At 34.5% G+C, this 22,174-nt stretch overlaps 1 protein-coding gene across 1 annotated transcript; it reads right to left on the bottom strand.

Annotated features, from left to right (window-relative positions):
• Positions 1-11,651: 11,651 nt before the first annotated feature.
• Positions 11,652-15,590, bottom strand: B73 (molybdopterin biosynthesis CNX1 protein / molybdenum cofactor biosynthesis enzyme CNX1 (CNX1)). Its single transcript, XM_079078403.1, has 13 exons — positions 15,362-15,590; positions 14,849-14,975; positions 14,584-14,714; positions 14,389-14,490; positions 13,997-14,080; positions 13,681-13,914; positions 13,425-13,600; positions 13,226-13,330; positions 12,771-13,073; positions 12,433-12,590; positions 12,257-12,363; positions 12,118-12,174; positions 11,652-12,012 (listed from the first exon to the last, which is right to left on the bottom strand). Exons 1-13 carry the CDS (start codon positions 15,512-15,514, stop codon positions 11,773-11,775), a joined length of 1,977 nt encoding a protein of 658 aa, XP_078934529.1. The 5' UTR covers positions 15,515-15,590; the 3' UTR covers positions 11,652-11,772.
• Between the last annotated feature and the right edge of the window lie 6,584 nt (positions 15,591-22,174).

Consider the following 22,174-nt stretch of genomic DNA (forward strand, 5'->3'; position numbering starts at 1 on the left):
AATAACGAACATTATTAAAGAAAGCATTAATACTACCAACTTCATTATCAAAAGAAAAGGTAAAACCTTGTTTGTACAAAGCATGAAAGGAAATAATATTCCTCGCCATTTCAGACGAGTACACACATTTATTCAAATCTAACTTTAACCCACTATCTAGCAACAAAGTATAAACTCCAATCTTGGTAACAGGTGCAACCTTCTTGTTCCCCATGATTAAGTTTATCTTTTCGTGCTCCACATCCTCACTTCTTCTTAGGCCCTACAAGTCACAACAGATGTGAATACCACAACCTGTATCAAGAACCCAAGAATTAGAATATGGTGAGTTATTAGACAATATAGTGTAAATACCTGCATGGGATGGTTTCACTTTCCCATCCTTGACATCCTGCAAGTACTTTGGGCAGTTTCGCTTCCAGTGCCCCTTATTTTGACAGTAGAAGCATTCAGCATCCTTAGGGATGGCAGAAGGAGTGATAGAACCACCTTTGGTTCCAAATGAGGAGCCTTCAAGGGACTTTCCCTTGGTACCCTTCGAAGGGTGCTTCCTCTTCTTCCTTTTGCCTTGCCCGATAGCCAAAACAGGGGTAGTAGTAGGAGTAGGAGTAGCAACCGACTTACTCTTAAGACCACTTTCGGCAGTCTTCAGAAGTCCTTGAAGCTTACTCAGTGTGACTTCCTCCTTGTTCATGTGGTATGTCATACGAAATTGATCATAACACGATGGCAAGGAGTGCAAAATGATATCAATTGCCAACTCCTCAGGGAAGTTCACATTCATTTTCATTAGACGGTCCACATACCTTTGCATTTTCTGCATGTGGCTCGTGATTGGTTCGCTATCCTTCATACGGGTAGTGATCATGGAGGAGATTATTTCATACCGCTCTTGACGAGCACTCTGATGGTACCTTTCCATCAGATCCTGATACATCTCAAAAGGATAATAGTCCTCATAGGACTTTTGGAGTTCAGCTGTCATGGTGGCCATCATGATGCATGCCACCTTGGTGGCATCTCTTTCATGTGCCTGATACTCAGCGACCTCCTCAGGAGTAGCAGTGGACTCATCAAGCTCCTTTAGCTCCTTATCGAGGACATATTCCTTGTCCTCGTAACGAGTAACCATCCTGATGTTCCGGATCCAATCCATGAAGTTGGAACCATCAAAGATGACCCTCCCACAAAGGTTCATGAGGGAAAAAGAGCCAGTAGGGTTAGAGCCCGAAGCTTTGTTGTTGGAAGACATCTGAAAAGAAGAAAACAAGTTTAGATTAGATATATTGAATCCTTAATAATACACCCAAATGTAATATTAAGGCTAGGATCCAACACAATATATTATAACTTAGAAGAGGGATGCCGTAATCTAAGCTATAACATATTTGAAGGTAGGTGAATGACGATTCACCAATTTCCACCATGAAAACGAAATGAATTACTAGGTTTAATTGGTTTTTGAAATTCCTAGATTCTTTTGAGATTCATTGAACTTTTCAATGGCATGTTTCAATCTCGATTGTGCCCTTCAAGTTTTGTGACTGGGATGCCAAGGATCACAAAAAAAGGTGTGAATAACCATGCAAATTCACTTGGTACCCTTAATATTATCACCTAATCAATGTGCCGGTTAACCACACACGCTCCACCGATCTATGATAAACATTAAGTTACCCTTCGTGATCCTTACTAGTCCAAGTTAGTGTGCCGGTTAACCACACACGCTCCACCAACGACTTGGTAAGGTACAAAGTGTGAATTTCATGGGTTAGCACCATATTCACATTTTCCTAAAGTAACTAAGATTGGGAATTTATAAAAGGTTTAGTTACTTTATAATATTCATCATACTTTTAATGAGAATTTATAAGTCCTTGTCCTACCCGTTCGGCTAACGACCCTCCACCAGTCAAGCAAGCGGTGGGTGAGAGTGGACACCCATTAAGTTGCCATTTTATAGGCAACAACCTTATACCCACCTTATAGACTGGCTTCGTGAATGAGGCGTACTAGCGGTAAGATGACTTTGATCTTATACATATATATAATAATTAACCATTAATGTTATAAATAGTATAAGGGTTGAATTTTAACCTTTAAAACTCTAAGGGTTTGGAATTAAAGTATATTAAAGTGTGTGTAACTTTACAAATTCCAAAACTTGAGGACAAGTTTTGAAACTATTCAAAACTTTTCATTTCATAACTTATGAATTAAAGGTTCATAAAAATGAAGACTCTTCATTTCCATGTAACTTATGTGTTTTAAGTGTGTGTTTAAAAGAAGTGACCTTTGGATATCCATAACTTGAGGACAAATTATGGACTCCATTAAAACACATAAATGATCAAGAATTAATCCTAAACAATTCAGCAAATAATTCCTATCATCTTCTAAATTCATAAGAACATGAACATGATCATCAAAGTTTCAAGAATTATATGAACACATACAAAGCATGAAATTTTGATATAAGCTATTGTAAATGGATTAGAACAACCATTACACCAACTAAAACAAGTTTTAAAACACCAAAACAGTTTAGGGTAATGTTTCTAGTCCATTTCCAGCAGCAAAAGTCGAAAATCTGCATTCTGAGGCTCCTACTCGCCGAGTGCACGAACCTACTCGCCGAGTAGGATGAGTTTACTCATGAACTCGGCGAGTCCCCCCATGGACTCGGCGAGTTCATCAGGCAGACAGCAAAAAATTCGACCTTTTTCACTATTTTGCATCAAGTATCAAACAAACAAGCCTAGGCTCTGATACCACTGTTGGGTTTTGAGCATTCTAACACTTCCTAAGTGTACATGCAACCCTATTAAACCTTGGATCTATGTTTGTCTAAGATACATGCAAAATATTATTTTCCAAGGTTTATAACCTATCTAGCATGGCATGGGGTACTTTTAACCATAAAAGAACTAGATGAATTACATACCTTTTGTTGATTGTTGATTCCTTGGAGTTTGAGAGCCAAGCACCAATAATGTGAATGCCTCAAATGGAAATCACAAATCACCACAAACTTGGAAAATGTATGAGAGAGTATACTAACTCTTGATTTTGGCCACCACACTTACACACACACTTAGGGTGTTTTTCATGCAACATAAGCTTGTTTATATAGTGTACATGGTTAGGGTGAAACCCTAATAACCCATGTCTTTTCCTCTTCCAAGGATCCATGGGTAAAAGCTCCATGGATCATCCATGGACTTCCATATAAGCTTAGCCCATTCCCAAATGAGTGTTAGCCCACACCATATAAATATAATAGCCCATGATTTAATTAGTCTTCCTTTTAATCACTAAATTAATTCATAATTAATTCAAGATTAAAACTAATTAAGTAACATGACTTTATATTAATATATTATAACTTATAATATATTAATAAATCGTAAGTATACAACTCTCATAAAATTATCCATAACTAGTTTGGGTGAAGTGCAACCCAAATGGACCATGTCGGGTCGGGTCAAGTATATACCAAATAAGTTATGGACTTAGACATCTTATCCAACAGAAGTTTGATGAGAATTCATACTTGTTACATAAGAAGTTGGATGTAGTCGCAGATTCAACTACATGATTGATTGAAGATATCACCGCTTTTAACAAGGATTACTCGAATGATCTTCATGTCAAGACAAAGTAGGATGAGAAAGTCTTTGTCGATGTTGAAGATTTTTTATTTGATATTAAAGCAATGCTCTCGACACAATCAAAAAATTTCTCAAGACTCCATTTCATAAATGGTTTTGAATATCGAGCCGAGTATCAAGGCTAAATTAGATCCAATCCAGAGTTTAGTTCTTCGACTCCGAACTAATGCTTCTCGTCCGATGCATGTTTTTCAAGGGGGGATAAAGGGGTTGGTTCATCGAAAGCTTTTGGAGAAGATACAGGAGTGGTTGTGGGGAAGGTGATATCGACTCAAATCCCAACAACTATTTCGATGAAGCCTGTTATTTCATCTTCGAAATGACAACAACTATTGGGTTCGTTACACAGACAAGAGCTCAATCGAAAGGAGACACAATAAATGAAGGCGCAGGAGACTCAAGATCAACCCTTGTCAAATCAACATCAAATTTTTCTCCAAAAGACAAAGGGAAAACTATTGAAGTAGTTCAATATGATGAAGAGAATAAAAAGATACAAGCTATCAAACTCGAGAAGCAAAGGAAAATAAGCAGTATCTTGAGACAACAAGAAAATGATCCACCAGGCTTGAACAAGGTTGATCCCAACAAGCAATGGTGTTACGAAACGATTGAGATAGTTGTTATTGGTAAGAATGAAGAGTTCATGGAAAATGCCAAAGAAGAGTTTCGCCATGGAAAATTCAGACTTTAATGAGCTCGACTTCCCAAATAATCAGAAGCTATTTACTTCTCCATAATTTAAAATAGTAGATAATTTCAATGACAAAGAAGAATATAGAAGATTGAAGATTCGCTTTCATGCGGTCTTGGTAAAGAATGAAGAAGAGGTTTGGTCCCCTATGAAGATTGTTAAAGTCATCACAATAGTGCACGATAACTTGTTCGAAGGTCTTCTACAAAACTTCCGTTATATTGTCGTAAGGGCAAATAACATGGTGTTTAAGTTTACTATATCAAATTTTCCTCTGATGGATTTGAATGATCTCATCATGGTCACGGAAATTCTGAGTAATGTGGATGTATCAAAGACAACAGAGAACAACAAGGACACTTTAGTTATTGGGTTTGCTCGCACCAAGGACTTTCTTGATAGCTACTATGAATACTTGGCAATCATTGATATTGATCTTGCCTTAGATATCAACAAGACATCAAAAGTGCCTCAATATTTACTGAAAATGAGAATGAATATCATCGAGTTCGAAGACAGTGAGATAATCCATTAACTGTTTGAATTCGTATTCAAGGGAAAGAACAAGAAAGGGGAGCTAACAAAGTTGTTATTCCAAGTCACTGATATTGAGAGGTATGCAAACTCTCATTACACAAATCTCCTAATTCAAATCAACATGCGCAAGAAGAATGATAATGAAGACAAGGCTGAAATCGGAAAGATCATTATATGGTACATGGAGATTTGAGGGGAACTTTTGCAGACACTGAAGATGATAGCTTGACGTTTCGACTTTTCTCACTAAGGGGGAGAATGTTGGGTCAAAAGTATATACTGAGAAGTCGAAAGTTGTCCGTGTCTGTAAGTGTCGAAAGTAGTTTAGTTTCGACATGTTATCTATTTACAAGGCAACATAGTTTCGAGATGTCAAGTTTAGCCCTTGTATTTTTTGTTTGCTTGTAGTACCCTATAAATAAGGTAAGTACTTAGAGTAGAGGTATTGGTTCGAACATTGAGTCCTTACATCTTGTATTCTCTCTCTTGTACTCTTCAAATATTATATTGAGCCAATCAGATCTTATTTAGATCGTGTGTCTTTTACAGCTTTTTCTTAATCAATTGAGTCGTTTATTGATTTCTAACACACATCAATAATTAGGAAAGTCTTAGCATAAATGAAATGCTTTTTATTACTGAATTTATTTATTTTATTTCACTGTAATTTTTAGTTATTAATATTTTAAACAAAATCCCCCCGCCCCCCTTTTTTTATATTTTTTGTTATAAGACTAGTATGTGCCTTGCGCAAAGTGGCATTGACTTTTTGGTTGTGTCTGTGTGGATTCGACCTTGCTTTCTTGTGATACCCATTAGTGTAACCAAGAACTGATTTTTATTTGTTTAGACGTCAACGACGCGTTTTAACAAATTGGCGTCTTTGTCGGGGACACAGTATTGCTAATATTTTTTATGCCAAGATTTTCACGTACAGGTACACCACTAGAGTTCGATCCAGAAATAGAGAAGACTACAAGAAAACTGAAGAAAGAAGTGGAACTACAAAAATAGTCAACTCCAGCTTCATCATCTTCTTTAGCCTCGCAGAAAATTAACCCACAAGACAGTCCCTTGTGGAATGAACCAGAACCCATTTTTTCATCCTACCCAAGCGCACCACCATCGTCACCTACTCGCAATGCAAAGATACATTACCCACCACCTTCAGAAAAATCTGAAAATATTTAATTGTTCGATTTTGATTTCGACTCTTCCACCACCACCACAACCATTGGGGATATTGTAAAGAAAAATCTCACACAGTGGGCCACCCAAGACGTTACTCAACAACCTTTATGCATTACTTTCCCTTATACCTAGAATTTTGAGCTAAAACATCGGTTAATACATCTCATTACCACATCCTAAGGCCTCGAAAATGAAAACCCACATAAATTACTCAAGGATTTTCATGTCATATGTTCAGGAATAAAGTCGCATTCCATCACTGAAGATCAGAAAAAATAACAAAGGTTAAGAAGCTAAAAAAGAGTTATCTGATAAAAATCTAAAGATTTCTAGTCTACTGCACAACTTCCAGATTCAAAAACTTTGACATATCTGAAGAGATCTGGAGTTAAAGAAAAAGAGGGCGAGTCCATGAAGACCCCAAGTTATACCGATTAAAGAATCCGATGGGGCAAAGTGGAGTCAACGACTTTAAAAAGGGGCAACTTTTCAGGAGTCAACCCGTGTATTTTTTACTTTTACTCTTTTCAATAATAGTTGGACGCAACTCCAATCAAGCTTGGGGAAATCAAAAGATCTTCCGAATTGTTGAAATGCATATTTTTTTTCCGAAAGCTTCGTCAAATAATCAAATTTGTTTGCAATATACCAAGTACAGTCTTTCCTAGTTGCAAACTTATATATGTCATACTGAGTTGTTCATTCCTCTCTGAGCATTGAGGATAATGCTTAATTTTAAGTTTGGGGAGAAGGTTAATCAAAATTTTGCATTTATGTTTAAAAAAAATTTAAAAATCAACTTTTCTGTTTCTTTTCTGCATTAAAAAGAAGAAATAAAAAAACCCAAAAATGTTTCACTTTTAGGTTTTAGTTTTATTTTCTTCAAAAAAAAATTCAAAAACATAGAAAAAAGTTACATGATATGATGAAATTCGTTTCATTCGATAGCTCTATGTGAAGGTGTAAAATGAAAGTCCGAAAATGACAAGCTTTGTAGTGGTAAGTATAGTAACAGTTTCCATAACTAAGGGATTGAGAGACATCGTAGGCTGCTAGGCCAATTGTAAAAATAAATTAAAGAATATATCGAAATATTGCGTAAGAAAAAATGACACAATTTTTGAACTAATTTCTCGAAACTTTTACGTAGGCTTGGATGCATTTTTGGAGCTTAATTAAGCTAAAACACCTAAGTAAGTTGGAGCCTACGTTAGATTTGTTGGAACCGAAGAGTAAAACGCGAATTGAAGGATTACACAATCGTGTTTTTCATTCCACGGTTGTGTTTTTAATTGTGTTACATGTTCACAACTTTTCCGAGACGAAAATCAACTTTTGAGACTTTGAAAGACTTATACGATCGTGTTTTTCAAAAAACATGATCATGTTTTTGATAAATGAGACTGAAATAGCAATGTATTTCATTAACGCAAAATTAGTGTTTGAACTAATTTCTTTTTATTAGCTTTAGATCGTTTTTAGTTATGTCTGGCTAAAAACTCTAGTTTTTGGTTCTGTAAAAGATGAGTGTTTTTTATGTGATTAATCATTAGATTTCGTTTTTACTTTGTGATTCTATCTAGTGGTTTCAGTTTTATGCTTAATGAATGTTTGATTTTTAGTTCTTTTCAGACTGGTCACCTGATTACGATTAAATCATTCTAGTTAATCAGTTGTTAAGATCCATAATTTTTTTAATAAGTTGGTAATAAGTAACGAGTAACAGATTGGTTCTGTGTTGGGATTCGACTCTGTTAATAACTGAAAATCACATATTTTCACGCTTCCAAGCTTGTGAGAAGTATTGAATATAGCTAGGAGTTGTAATCAGATCATAATGTTACTTTTCTGACTTGATTAAGAGCATGTTTAATTAGGTTAGTAAAAAGTTAGGGTTAATTGAAGGGTTTGTTTTAGTTAATTAATTTGGTACAAGAGAACTTACTCTTGTTAGTAGTTTTCAGTACCGGCTTACATGGTACACATCTCAAATAATCAGATCTAGATTGATTGCATAATTAGGAAGGTCGTAGCAGAACTAATACGCATTTTGTTACTGAATTTATTTATTTTATTTCAATTCAATTTTTAGTTATTAATATTCTAAACAAAATCCCCCTTTTTATATTTTTTGTTATATGACTAGTTTGTGCCTTACGCCAAAATACATTGATTTTAGGTTGTGTGCATATAGATTCGACCCTGCTATTAGTGCAACCTAGCAGTGATTTTTATTTATTTGGACATTAATGACATCCTTTAACAATGGTCTGAAAATAAACTAGTTATTTTTAAAGTTTCATGTTTGCCATTTATAAATTGTTTTATAAAAATATAGTTTTTAGCTTCCCAAACTCATTAATGTCTTCCTCACTGTATCCATTAGTCTAATGTTTATTTGTAAATCCTATTTATATGCTAATCAAGTAGAGAAACCACTATAGGAAATTAACAAGATTACAAGATTAACACTAAACTCTATAATATTGAATGGTTATTTCACAACAAAAGTTATGGTATACACCTCCTCCGTGTCCACCACCAGCTATTCCTACAACCAACATAGAACATATAAATCACAATATCGACGAATTTGAAAAAAGCTAGAAATAACACCAACAAATAAATATAAATACACACATAATAGTTGAAACTAACCCTAAGTGATTAAACATAAATAACACCAACTCTAAGAGGGTGTTTAGGATTGCTTATTTCAAGCAACTTATGCTTATTTGTAGAAGTGTTTATTAGCTTATTCAGTGTCAAAACGGAGTTTAAAAAAATTTGTTTGGATTAGTTTATCCGGTATCAAAACGAAATAAGTTTATAACTTGTTTTTAGTGTTTGGAAACTCTTCTTTTATGTGTAATAATGATAAAACAATTTATCTAAAACTATTGCTATAAGTCAATAAGTAGGAAGTAACTTATCAAAAACTTATTATTTAAGTCAATAAGTGCTTTTGAAATCTTTTTATCCAAACACTAAAAACGTTTATTACCGGTGTCAAACCAAAATAAGTCTATAAGAATTTAAAATAAGCAATTCCAAACACCCCCTAAATCATTAAAAGTTAAACAAATAAATAAATACCCAAAAAACTTAAAAATTTTGTGAAAAAAAAACCCTTAAAAGTTGTATGTGCAACGCCACACTACCCGATGCGAATATATCTATTTGTAAATCATATTTATATGCTAATCAAGTAGAGAAACCACTACATGAAATTAACAAATATTACAAGAGGATCACCAAACTCTATATTATTGGATGGTTATTTTGCAACAAAAGTTATGGTATACACCTCCTGTGTGTCCACCACAAGCCGTTCTCACAACCAACATACAACATATAAATCACAACATATACGAACTTGTAAAAAGCCAAAAATAGCACCAAAAAATTAATATAGATACACACATAGTAGTTGAAACTAACCCTAAGTTATTGAACATAAATAACACCAACACTAAGAGGTTGTTTAGGATTGTTTATTTAAAACAACTTATGCTTATTTGTGAAAGTGTTTATTAGCTTACTTGGTGTAAAAATGTAAAAACATAGTTTTAAAATAAATTGTTTGATTAGCTTATCCAGTATCAAAACAAAATAAGTTGATAAGTTATTTTTTGTGTTTGGAAAATTCTTATTTTGTTTGTAATAATAAAACAATTTATCAAAAACTACTCCTATAAGTCAATAAGTAGGAAGTAACTTATCAAAAACTTATTACTTAAATCAATAAGTGCTTATGAAATCTTTTTATCTAAACACTAAAAACGTTTATTACCATTGTTAAACCAAAATAAATCGATAAGCATTTCGAATAAAGAATTCCAAACGCCCCCTAAATCATTAAAAGTTAAACAAATAAATAAACACCCAAGAAATTAAAAAAACTATGAAAAAAAAACCGTCAAAAGTCGTATGTGCAGTGTCGCACTACCCGATGTGAATACATCTATTTATAAATCATATTTATATGCTAATCAAGTAGAGAGGCCACTATGGGAAATTAACAAGATTACAAGAATAACACTAAACTCTATATTATCGGATGGTTATTTTGCAACAAAAGTTATGGTATACACCTCCTCCATGTCCACCATCAGCCGTACTCACAACCAACATAGAACATATAAATCACAACATAGACGGATTTTAAAAAAGCGAAAAATAACACCAACAAATTAATATAAATACACACATAGTAGTTGAAACTAACCCTAAGTGATTGAACAGAAATAACACCAAAACTAAGAAGGTGTTTAGGATTGTTTATTTAAAACAACTTATGTTTATTTGTAAAAGTGTTTATTACTTATTCGGTGTCAAAACGAAGTTAAAAAAATTGTTTGGATTAGCTTATCTGGTATCAAAAAGAAATAAGTTGATAAGTTATTTTAAGTGTTTGAAAACTCTTATTTTATGTATAATAATAAAACAATTTATCAAAAATTAATGCTATAATTTAATAAGTAGGAAGTAACTTATCAAAAAATTATTATTTAAATCAATAAATGCTTATGAAATCTTTTTATCTAAACACTAAAAACTTGTATTACCGGTGTGAAACCAAAATAAGTCCATAAGAATTTCAAAAAAGTAATTCGAAACACCCCCTAAATCATTAATAGTTAAACACCCAAAAAAATTAACAAATCTATGAAAAAAAAAACCTTAAAAGTCGTATGTGCAGTGTCACACTGCCTGATGTGAGTAAGTCCGAATTTGATGTCCAAATTCAAACCTGAATACTATTGTTGTTGGATCAGGTCTATTAGAAACACACACAACACACACTACTCACGTATTATGTATGGGAAACTAACTTTGCAAGGAAAGGAAAAGCTTCAATATTCTAATGAAGAAAAGATCAAGGTACAAAACAAAAGAGATAATACATCTATTTATAATTAAAATAAACATGCAAATGCTAATCTCATAATCTTCCATAAACCCGGTCAAACTTGACCATTTCTTATGTGCAGCTTCTAAAACATGGGTTTTATCCCGTTATTTCAACTTGACTCGATTCAACACTTCTGGATCGTTACTTGGATCTGAACTGTGACCCGTTGAACCAACCGATTAACCCAACAAAAACATCTAATATGTTTATGATAAGCCTCAGTCCCTTTTGGTTTACCAAAGAAGAAGGCAAAAGCCCAAAGACTAACCCAACAAATTAGAGGTAGTTTGGTCTTTTTTTGGGTTCCATCCGTTTTTGTTTATGTTGAAACGTGTCTGTATTGTGGGACCATTCCTTTTTTAGCTGCTTTTCCTGTGTCATGTCTTTTATATAATCCCCCCTAGAGGTATTTTGTTTTAGCAGCGAAGAATTAAATAGAAACTTGTTTCTTGGAGAGTCCCTTTCCTCTAGAAAGATTTGGAAATATTAATAATTATATGAGCTGCATTTTATCTTGATTGTTACTGTTTCATTGATTCTGTAATGTATAAGCTATCATAAGCTTATCAGTTTATCGCTAGAAAACGAATGCACAAACTTATTTTGCAACAAAAATACATATAAAAAGTGGTTAAAATCTCAATTTGGAAGCAAAACGGTTCATTTGTGCTCAAATCAACTTCATTTCTGAATAATACATTTAGCATAAGTTTTTAATTTATTTCTGTGATAAGAGGTGACATGATTTACACACAACACACTTATTACTCGCACCCACAACTGTGCAAAGAAGAAGGCGGGTCTTGCTTGGTATCAATATGATTATTAGCCGCCTGATAACTACTTTCCCATACGTCCTTTGAATCTGCATGTGCATGAGGAACATGACGTGGATGCTTCTCTCTTTTGTCCCCCTTTATCTGCTTCAATGCATGCTTTAATGCTGGAATCAAAGCATCCATACACTCTCCCACTGCATTCGGATTCCCAGGCATATTGATAATCTAACCATTCACCAAATAAGAATATGTTTTAATCATTAATTAAACAAAAAAAAAGGTTAAATTGCAAAATCGATAAAATGGTTTATTTAAACAAGAAGCACTTACGAGTGTTGATCCACGTATCCCGGCTGCAGCCCGTGACAGCATTGCAAATTGTGTAACCTAATTAATCCCAATGGATTTGCATTTCCAGTTAGTGAAATTACACATATACCCTCACAACATGATTGATTCATCAAAATACCTTAAGGCTCTCTTGCATCATCACATATAGAAGTCCAGGGGTTTCCTTTTCTATTACACCTTTTGTTGCTTCTGGTGTCACATCCCTAGGGGTGAACCCTGTCCCACCTATATCATTTTTCATATCAGATCATATTTATTATTTATTATTAAAAAAAAAAAAAAAATCGGTCTCACCAAGGGTTAAAATCAAATCCATTTTGTCTACATCACTCCATCTCTGCAATATCTCCCTGATGTTTTCTATTTCATCTGGAACCACAGCTGTTGCAGCTACAGTTGCCCCTCCTAATTTTTCAGAACAAGACCTCACAACAGAAACTGCCCTTGGACCACTGCACAACAAATTCACTTCCACATTATCATGTGACATTCATAAAAACAGTTAAATAGCAACATTCTACTTTCAACAATCAATTTTCACTGCAATAATTACAATGTCTTAATAACAAATATATATATATATATATATATATATATATATATATATATATATATATATATATGAAAAGTACCTTCTATCAGGTCCAGCTCCTGAGGCAACAGTATCACTCACAGTGAGGATAGCAACTTTATAATCACCACTTACTTTCATTGATGTGGTACTTTGTCCTTGTGTAATTAGAGTATCTAAATCTGATGATAATAAATCCTTAGGCCCCAAAGTAAACCCACTTATATCAGAAATTAATGTTGCAGATACCAAACTTCCGGAAGGTATTACTTTTCCTGATGGTGATAATTCCAACAATGCATTTGCTGACTTCATACTTAGGAGCTGACTACTCATTTGATGACCTGTAACCTCAGCCACAAATCTGGAAAACAGAAACAAGTATAAGATTATGTTTGCTATTATGGGAAACAAAATATATGTATATATATATATATATATATATATATATATATATATATATATATATATATATATATAAGTAGGTTGTTTGTTACGGGTGAAAGACAATAATACCCTGGAAAGCCCAATCCAGCATTATTCTCCCATTTGATAATGGCACGACAAAACTCCTTTCTGAAATTATCTGTCTTGATAGAGTTCTTAAGGTAAACTTGTACCCTGTAAGAGGTGAAACAAATAAAAATCAATTAGTTTTAATGATCATATTCATATATATGCTATCAAAAGTGATAAAGTGGACAAGAAAGAAGACCTTGGAAGACGTGGATTTGTCCATCCAGAAAGATTACGAATTGATGGAATGACAAAGAGGTTGAAACAAACCAAACAGCTGACTGGATTTCCAGGTAACCCAAATGCAACAACTTTTTTCATCTTCTCTGTTGTGAGTTCTGCAAAAGTAAGAGGCTTTCCAGGCTTCATATTGATCTACAAAAAAAAGATATTATTAAATCACAAAATATATCAAGGGAAAAAGGTAACAATAACAAAAAAAACGTGTTATTTACCTTGTCGAAATACACTCTTCCTTTTTGTTGAAGTAAAGGTTTGACAAAATCTCTATCTCCCATAGAAACACCACCAGAAGTCAAAAGAATGTCAATGTGATTATCAGTTGAAAGTGCTTTATCCAAAACTGCCCTAATTTCATCCTCATCATCACCAGCAATACCAAGGTCAACAACTTTACACTTCTGTTGTATTGCAGCAGCCAAAATCATTGCTCGATTGGAATCCCTAATCTAAATAAGGAAACCTTACTATCAATATACTACTATAATAATTGCAGAAAACTGACACATAATTTAGAAAAGTGTGTAGTACCTTGCCACGACTTAAAGTCTCATTTGTGGGCTCCACCAACTCATCTCCTGTAGAAAGTACACCAATAGTTGGAGTAGGATATACCTGCATCATAACAATGGTAATTAGGGGCTGTTTCTTTTTTACTTAATGGGCTTGATGAGTTAAGATTGATGAGTATTGTAAAATTTGTTTTTTTAGAATGCAAGGGTAAAATGGTCATTTAGTCTCAAGAAAAGAAACAGTCTCTATATATCCGGACATACTTCATTTAGTTATTTAGTCATTTAGTCACTTACAAACTTACTTTATCCATACAAGACTTGAGGGGAAAAGAGAAACAACCTTAAGCCATTTAAAAACTGTACCACAAGGGTAGTATAGTAAATAGCCTGCACAAACAAAACTAATACCTTCACTGTCAAAACACCCACAGTAGCAAGTAGCCCAATTTCTGCAGCACCCAGTAGTTCTTCAGCTTTCAGTACTATGGCATCTTTACTTATGTCACATCCCTGTTTAAAATTGTTCTCATGAGCATTTCCTTTTTTCTTTTTTTAATATTTTGCCATGAGAATATAGCATTGCAACATGTTAAAAGTTATTACCACAGGACGAATATCAACTCCTTTGTTAATTTTGACCAAAATGCGTACTCGATTTGGTTCGGATGAAGCAGTTTCTACTCGTTCAGTATCTTCTACTTGCACAACTGCATCAGCTCCATCAGGTATTGGTCCTGATACAGAGCAGAATAATACATTTTTAGCACACACTCATTAAAATAAGAACTCTTGCAATTGTTCCTGGAAACAAGAATATGCATAAAGATGACAAAATTTCAGGGACATACGTAAAGATATAAAGATTCACCTCCAGTTGTAACATACGCAACAGTTCCAGGAGTCACTATCACACCAAGACCATCATTCCCTGCTCTTGATTCTGTAATGATGGGATACTCACCAGGACCATCTGCAGCAATTACAGCATATCCATCCTGAGATGAAAAATCCAGCTTTTAAGTGTTGAATTAAGTGTATTTTTACTTCATATCTGACACAGTGACACCAAACAGTTTCTATGAGTAGATTGAATGGATAATTAGCAACACGAAGCATGTAAGAAATAGCCATGAATCTCGCAGTTTAGCTTAACTAAACATAAACCACACAATTATACTATAAATATTTGGGGAAACACAGAAACCCAAAAAACTCCTAGTCAAATCTTCAATTTACAAATAAAGTAACGATGTTTACACATATAAAGGATCTCAAATTCCACATTTGTTTCTCGGGAACTATAGGTTTTCAATTGGGGATCGTTTCGATTGATTAACATATATCTATTTGCTTCAGTGTGCTAGAAAGAGTTGTAAAAGACCTTGATCGAAGCAGGATATGGAGGAAGAGGATCGGGAGCTCGAATGTCCTGTGCCAAGACCTTGCCAAGAGCATCGTGAATGGGCACCGTTACCGGAGGCAACCGCTTCGATACATCCAACACTATCCCCAGAGCTTCGTCTACTGAAATCATCTTTACTTCACGTTCTGGATGGTGTCGCCCTCGGCCCAGAGTCTCTAGGATTGACTTTGCACCTTAATCATTTTGGCTAAGTTAAATAAAAATATAAAAACAAATACGTGTACTCTCATTGACTATTTTTTAAAAATTGGCTTATTCGATAAAATAGTTATCAATGTAACAGATGTTATTTGCGAAATGATTCAAGAAGTATTATATTGTTATTTTGACGGGTTGGCTAAAAATTAAATAAACACTCTTATTACACAACTCACTCGTTACATTACATGATAATCTCTAATTACTTTTTAATAATGATTACATAATGATTATTTATTACTTTTGAATTAATTTACTTTTAGAATACAAAAGATTATTATAATTAAAATAGCAAAGTATATTATTTATAATTATTTTGAAAAAAAACACCTTCGGTTTTATTTTACACCATGTTAAAATGCAACTATTACATAGTTATTACTAATTATATAAGATTATTCAGATAATTATACTCATAACATTAGAATGATATTATGTTCGGTAGATATTTTGTCTAACTTTTAAGGTTAATATTATACCTAATTGTTATACTGATTCACACTGATAGGAAATATCATATCTAGTTGTTACGCTAGCCACCATTTGGATAAGCTTAGTATATAGTGGTTACTCTGCCTAAATACTTGACTACGCAAAACACACTTATAATATATATATATATATATATATATATATATATATATAACTCGTATAATTGCAACAAGGAATAACAAAACGACCGACCAAGGGAGGCCCCCACAACAAGAGTTAGATGAGACACGTTTCATCAACAAGCTGAAAGAATTTCAGCTAGCCCTCGACCTATAATCATTAAATCTTAAGTGAGCGAGAGAGATATGTATGTATATATATATATATATATATATATATATATATATATATATATAACTCGTATAATTGCAACAAGGAATAACAAAACGACCGACCAAGGGAGGCCCCCACAACAAGAGTTAGATGAGACACGTTTCATCAACAAGCTGAAAGAATTTCAGCTAGCCCTCGACCTATAATCGTTAAATCTTAAGTGAGCGAGATATATATATATATATATATATATATATATATATATATATATATATATATATATATATATATATATATATATAACTCGTATAATTGCAACAAGGAATAACAAAACGACCGACCAAGGGAGGCCCCCACAACAAGAGTTAGATGAGACACGTTTCATCAACAAGCTGAAAGAATTTCAGCTAGCCCTCGACCTATAATCGTTAAATCTTAAGTGAGCGAGATATATATATATATATATATATATATATATATATATATATATATATATATATATATATATATATATAACTCGTATAATTGCAACAAGGAATAACAAAACGACCGACCAAGGGAGGCCCCCACAACAAGAGTTAGATGAGACACGTTTCATCAACAAGCTGAAAGAATTTCAGCTAGCCCTCGACCTATAATCGTTAAATCTTAAGTGAGCGAGAGAGATATGTATGTATATATATATATATATATATATATATACACACACACACACACACTAGATGTGAGACCCGTGTATTACACGAGTTTATTAAAAGAACCAAAAGTAACGGCATGGGCAAAAAAAAGATCATTCACGCAAGTTTTGGTAACCAAAAAGACCATGTTTATAAAAAATTAAGTAACGACTGAGTTTGTGACCTTTTGGTAAACCGCATGGACTATTTATGTAATTTGGTCTTAATTAATCTATACTAATAAAATTAATTAATATGAATTCACAAATGGAATGTACTGTCTACATTGATATACATATACATTAATTAATATATTAATAGAAAGAGGAATTCAAAAATAGAAAGTTATTATGTACAATAATTAATATATTTATAAAATTAATTAATATGAGGAGACATTTAATAGGTGAGATTTGAATAAAAAAGAAAAAAAAACTATAAAAATGACAAGTGGATATTAAATAATTCAAAAAAATCTAGAAAATGACATGTGTTAAAATGAAGGAGAGAAGAGGACATGTGGCAAAATCATTCTTATTTATTAGGGTAGAATATATATATATATATATATATATATATATATATATATATATATATATATATCACTATTGTAAAAATCCCGACTAGGTCCCGATTAATCTCCGATTAATCCCTAGGCGCTATTCGACCGATTAGAGGGCGCCTAGCGATTAATCCCTACATACATAATGAGTGAAACAGTATAAAACGATAAAATTTTAACATTTTGAAGAAGTTTTATCTCAATGGAGTCTATTTGAGGCATGATTATTGTTGTATTAATCATATTAACCTATTTTGTTATGATATTAGTGGTATTTATGAACTTTGATATGATATTAGTCATATTTAATTTTTTAAAATTCAGCAAATTAGCAATTAATGGTCCCCGATTAATCTCCGCCTAGCCTACTAATCGCTTAACCCCAGTCCACCGACTAGCTAACGTCGAGCGTTTTTTACAACCTTGATATATATATATATATATATATATATATATATATATATATATATATATATATATATATATATATATATATATATAGGTTTAGGTTCTATGGAAAACAAAAAAAAACCCTAAAAATCATAAAAATGCATAAAAAAAAATACTTAGAGATCACAAAAAAAAATTTAATTTTTTTTATAAAAAATCGCAGGTTTTTGTTAAAATTCGCTGAAAAAAAATAAAAAATCCATTTTTTTTTTTGTAAAAAAAAAAAAAAATTTCAAAATTTTTTTCACCGATTTTGTATAAAAAGTTGCGATTTTTTCAAAAAAAAGTTTTGTGATCTCTAAGTATTTTTTATGCCTTTTTATGATTTTTAGGGTTTTTTTGTTTTCCAAATAACCCTTCCCTATATATATATATATATATATATATATATATATATATATATATATATATATATATATATATATATATATATATATATATATGATTGACACTCCCACATGTGGTTGCTAGCTACAACCTGATGGCAAGTCGAAGCGGGCATAACTTTCTAAACACATTTGCGACATCCGATGAAGCGTCGTGATTTTTTGGGAATGAACAGTCATAGCTCGATTATAGGAACCCGTGGTAACTTTGTTCAACTAAAACTAACTATCAGAGACTATTAATTACACAAATAGTGATAGTATACTCAAACTCGAGGAAACGAGTTTAGAGTATCCTTATTAATCTTAATTCACAACTCTTTAAGGAACGCCTCGAAGAGAGAAGTAGTACACGCAACACGATAAAGGAATATTAGGACAATATTAACCTAGTACCAACAATGGATTTTAGAGATATTAACAAAATTAAATAAAGTAATATGATACATCTTTCTGTTCAGAAAGCTAGGATCAGATCTAGTTACTAAACTATTTGAATCCCACTACCAGAATATTAGGAAATAGCTTAACACATATTGGCATAAGCTAAGATCACAACAAGAGCTGACTTAACAAGTTGGCAAAGTATTTTCAAGTATACAAAACCTCTGGAGTCACCAACAATATGTTGACCTTTCAAAACACACATGTATTCGTAGGTCACCAATGGAGACAGAAGATCTTTCAGCAAAAGGTTATGAACGAATCACAGTCTACCGAAAGAGTATGGTTGCAAAGACAAAACTTAATGTAATAAAAATAAAGTTTTCTTATAAGTTATCAAATGTTGAATGGAAGTGATATTCATGTCATGAATGACAGGTGAAATCCTTATATATGATCCAACATCCCTAACGTCGCGCCGCCGACTTTTCTGCCGCTAAGCCGGGGTGTGACAGATTGGTATCAAAGCTAAAGGTTATAGCGAATTAGTAATTCTTTAGTAAATACAACTATAACCTAGGGACATATATTCTATAAAGATCTGTCCTCAGATCTACAACTAAAATTATTACTATTAATTACACTACCGATAGACTACTACGGGAGAAGTGACTAGTTTGAACTATCGCTTGGGTTGCTGGATTTTAGAACGACTATATGCTAAAATGGTCATGCAAGCCAAGACTATACATAAAACTGATGAACTATGCTTTATTTTGGATGGAGCTAATACACTACTAAACCTAAATATGGTGGTTGATAGACTAAACACTTGTGAAATTCAATGAGCATAAACAAGACAACCATACATAGAATAAAAAAAATTACTACCTAAAAACATCGTGTCCAAAAAGAAACAACTAAGAAAAGCAACTAAGGATCTCTACATCATGCTACTCGTCATCCCCATCGCCATCACCATCATTATCACTCTCCTCATCATCATCGTCAACATGATTCGTCCCCGATGTACCAACCCCATCACCCGGTCCCTGATAAGGAGGATAAACAAACCCGTGATGAGTAAACCAATCACTCATAGCCGCTGACATCCACTGCTGACAATGATGAATCTCGTGAACCTCCCTACCCAACTCATCCATGCGCCTAAAAAGAAAGGATATATCCATCTCGGGGCATCAGACCCTTTTGAGTAGTCGGTGGATCATGTCGAACCCAGTATTATTGATGACCTGGTATAAACTCATTCCCCTCCCCATGCTCTGGATCTACCTGGAGAATATGCACGACAACATCATTAGGAGGGACCTCCAAATCCCATTCACTCCACACGTAATCACTTGTATCCTCCTCAGGGTCGTCTCGTCCAAGTCCCGGATGGGATACTGCATCATCCCAAACGTATCAACCCCATATGACTGAGCCAAGCCACTAATAAAGTGACCACCAAAAATCTTGCTTTGTGGTTGACCACCCGAAGCTAGGATGGAGGAAAGGAAGGAGGCAATGGTGTAGGGAATGTGGAGGTGGACATCGGTGCGAAGAAGGCACCATATAGGAAAAAGATCGCCTATGGGAACCTTATAGTGCTTCTCACGATGATGAATGGTGGAGGCAATCAAGTGGTGAATCAACCTTTGCAAAGTAGATCTAAAACTACTCACCTTTATCATCCTAGATACATACTCCTCATTGGAAAAAGTGCAGATATCCAAGTGGTTGTACTCCCTCAACTCCGAGAGAACACAACTGTCAAAATATGTCTCCAGAAAAGGATGATAGGCATCCTCAGCGGGGTAGATCTCCAATCGCTTCCCCAACTCCACCAAATTGAAGGAAAGAGTAACCCCACCCAGCTTGAAAGAAAAGGTTGAATCATTTGACCAAATCATGGACTCCCGGTTGAACTGGATAGTAGAAAGAAAATCTAGACAGAGCTCCATATAAACGACCTCCCGAAAACCCTGAACATGGCGCCATGCATTACTGACAAAAGTCATGAGGCCCGCCTAATCATAGAATAATTATAGTAGGAATGGATCTATGTAACACCCAGAATCAGAAAGACTAAGAAAGGAAAGGAAAACCTAAGTCAAAGGGTCAACTCGTCGAGTCCATAGGTGAACTCGACGAGTCGAAGCGGGATCCGGGTTATGGAATAAGTGACCGACTCGACGAGTCGGTAAGTGAACTCGGCGAGTCTGGTCTGAACGAGGAAAACCCTAATCCGAGGGTTTGCACCCTATTTAAAGGACCTTATGTCCTCTCCTTAGTCCCCCTTGTCGGCCAGAAGCTGCTATACACGATTCCAAACCCTAAGTTGAGTGAGAGAAAGAAGAAAGTGAGTTTGGGCTTTTACAAGAGGAAGATTTGGAGGATTTGACCACTAAGGAGCTGGAGGATCCAACCCTTTTGTTGTGAGCATCAGTTTGAAGGTAACAATCTGTCACCTTGCCTTTTTTGCTTCTAAATCTTCTCATGGATGATATTTTGGGGCCATTTTGGTATGATAAGGAGCCTTTTCGAGTTAGAAGTCCAGATCTGAGGTTGCTACTTCAGATCTAGGTGTGTCTTGACCCAGAGACCCATAAAGTATCAGTTTTTGGTGTGTTGGTAAAGCATGTTTGCCCCAAACCCTAGCCCAAGAGTGTTTTAAGCCTATAGCTCCTTGGGTTCACGTAAAGTTTGCAACTTTACGTGAGGAATAGACTTTGGAAGAGTGGATCTACAAGATGGAGCCCCTGCATGGCTCGAAAAGCCACTGTATGGATTAAGAACTGAAGTTACTCGGCGAGTCACATGGGTGGACTCGGCGAGTTGGTTGAAGATAGGCAGGAACTCGACGAGTTGGAAGAACAACCCGGCGAGTCTGTTGAAGATTGCCTAGGACTCGGCGAGTCTGTTCTTGGACTGGACGAGTCAGATCGCAGAACCCCCAACCTCTTCTGGTTAAGACGCAGATCAGTGAGTCGAGTGGTGACTCAGTGAGCTGAACAGGATGGGACTCAGAGATCGTTGAACTCGACGAGTCCTGAGGTGACTCGGCGAGTTGGATCGTATTTTGAGAGCTTTTGAGTTTAAGGACTCGGCGAGTCATCGGGTTGACTCGGCGAGTCGAGTCAACTGGAAGGTTGACTTTGACCAGGACTTTGACTTTAACCAGAGTTGACTTAGTTGACTTCTAGAGTTCAGTTTGGAACTAAGTGTTTTATTGATATTAGTAGCTCGGAGAGCTAGTGGAGCAGCGGTTCAGAAAGTGGTCGGATAGCAGCCAGAGGGTTATCAGCAAAGTTCAGCAGTGCGAGGTGAGTCTCCTCACTGTTTGTAT

This window comes from Lactuca virosa, chromosome 2, assembly GCF_052849685.1.
Source record: "Lactuca virosa cultivar CGN04683 chromosome 2, Lactuca_virosa_CGN04683_v6, whole genome shotgun sequence".
Lineage (NCBI taxonomy): Eukaryota > Viridiplantae > Streptophyta > Magnoliopsida > Asterales > Asteraceae > Lactuca > Lactuca virosa.

Coding starts and splice junctions, on each gene's coding strand:
- B73 (XM_079078403.1), bottom strand. CDS start 15,514: ATGATTTCAGTAGACGAAGCTCTGGGGATAGTGTTGGATGTATCGAAG. Junction 13,915..13,996: donor AGACTTTAAGTCGTGGCAAG/GTACTACACACT, acceptor TTCCTTATTTAG/ATTAGGGATTCCAATCGAGC. Junction 13,331..13,424: donor ACAAATCCACGTCTTCCAAG/GTCTTCTTTCTT, acceptor CACCTCTTACAG/GGTACAAGTTTACCTTAAGA.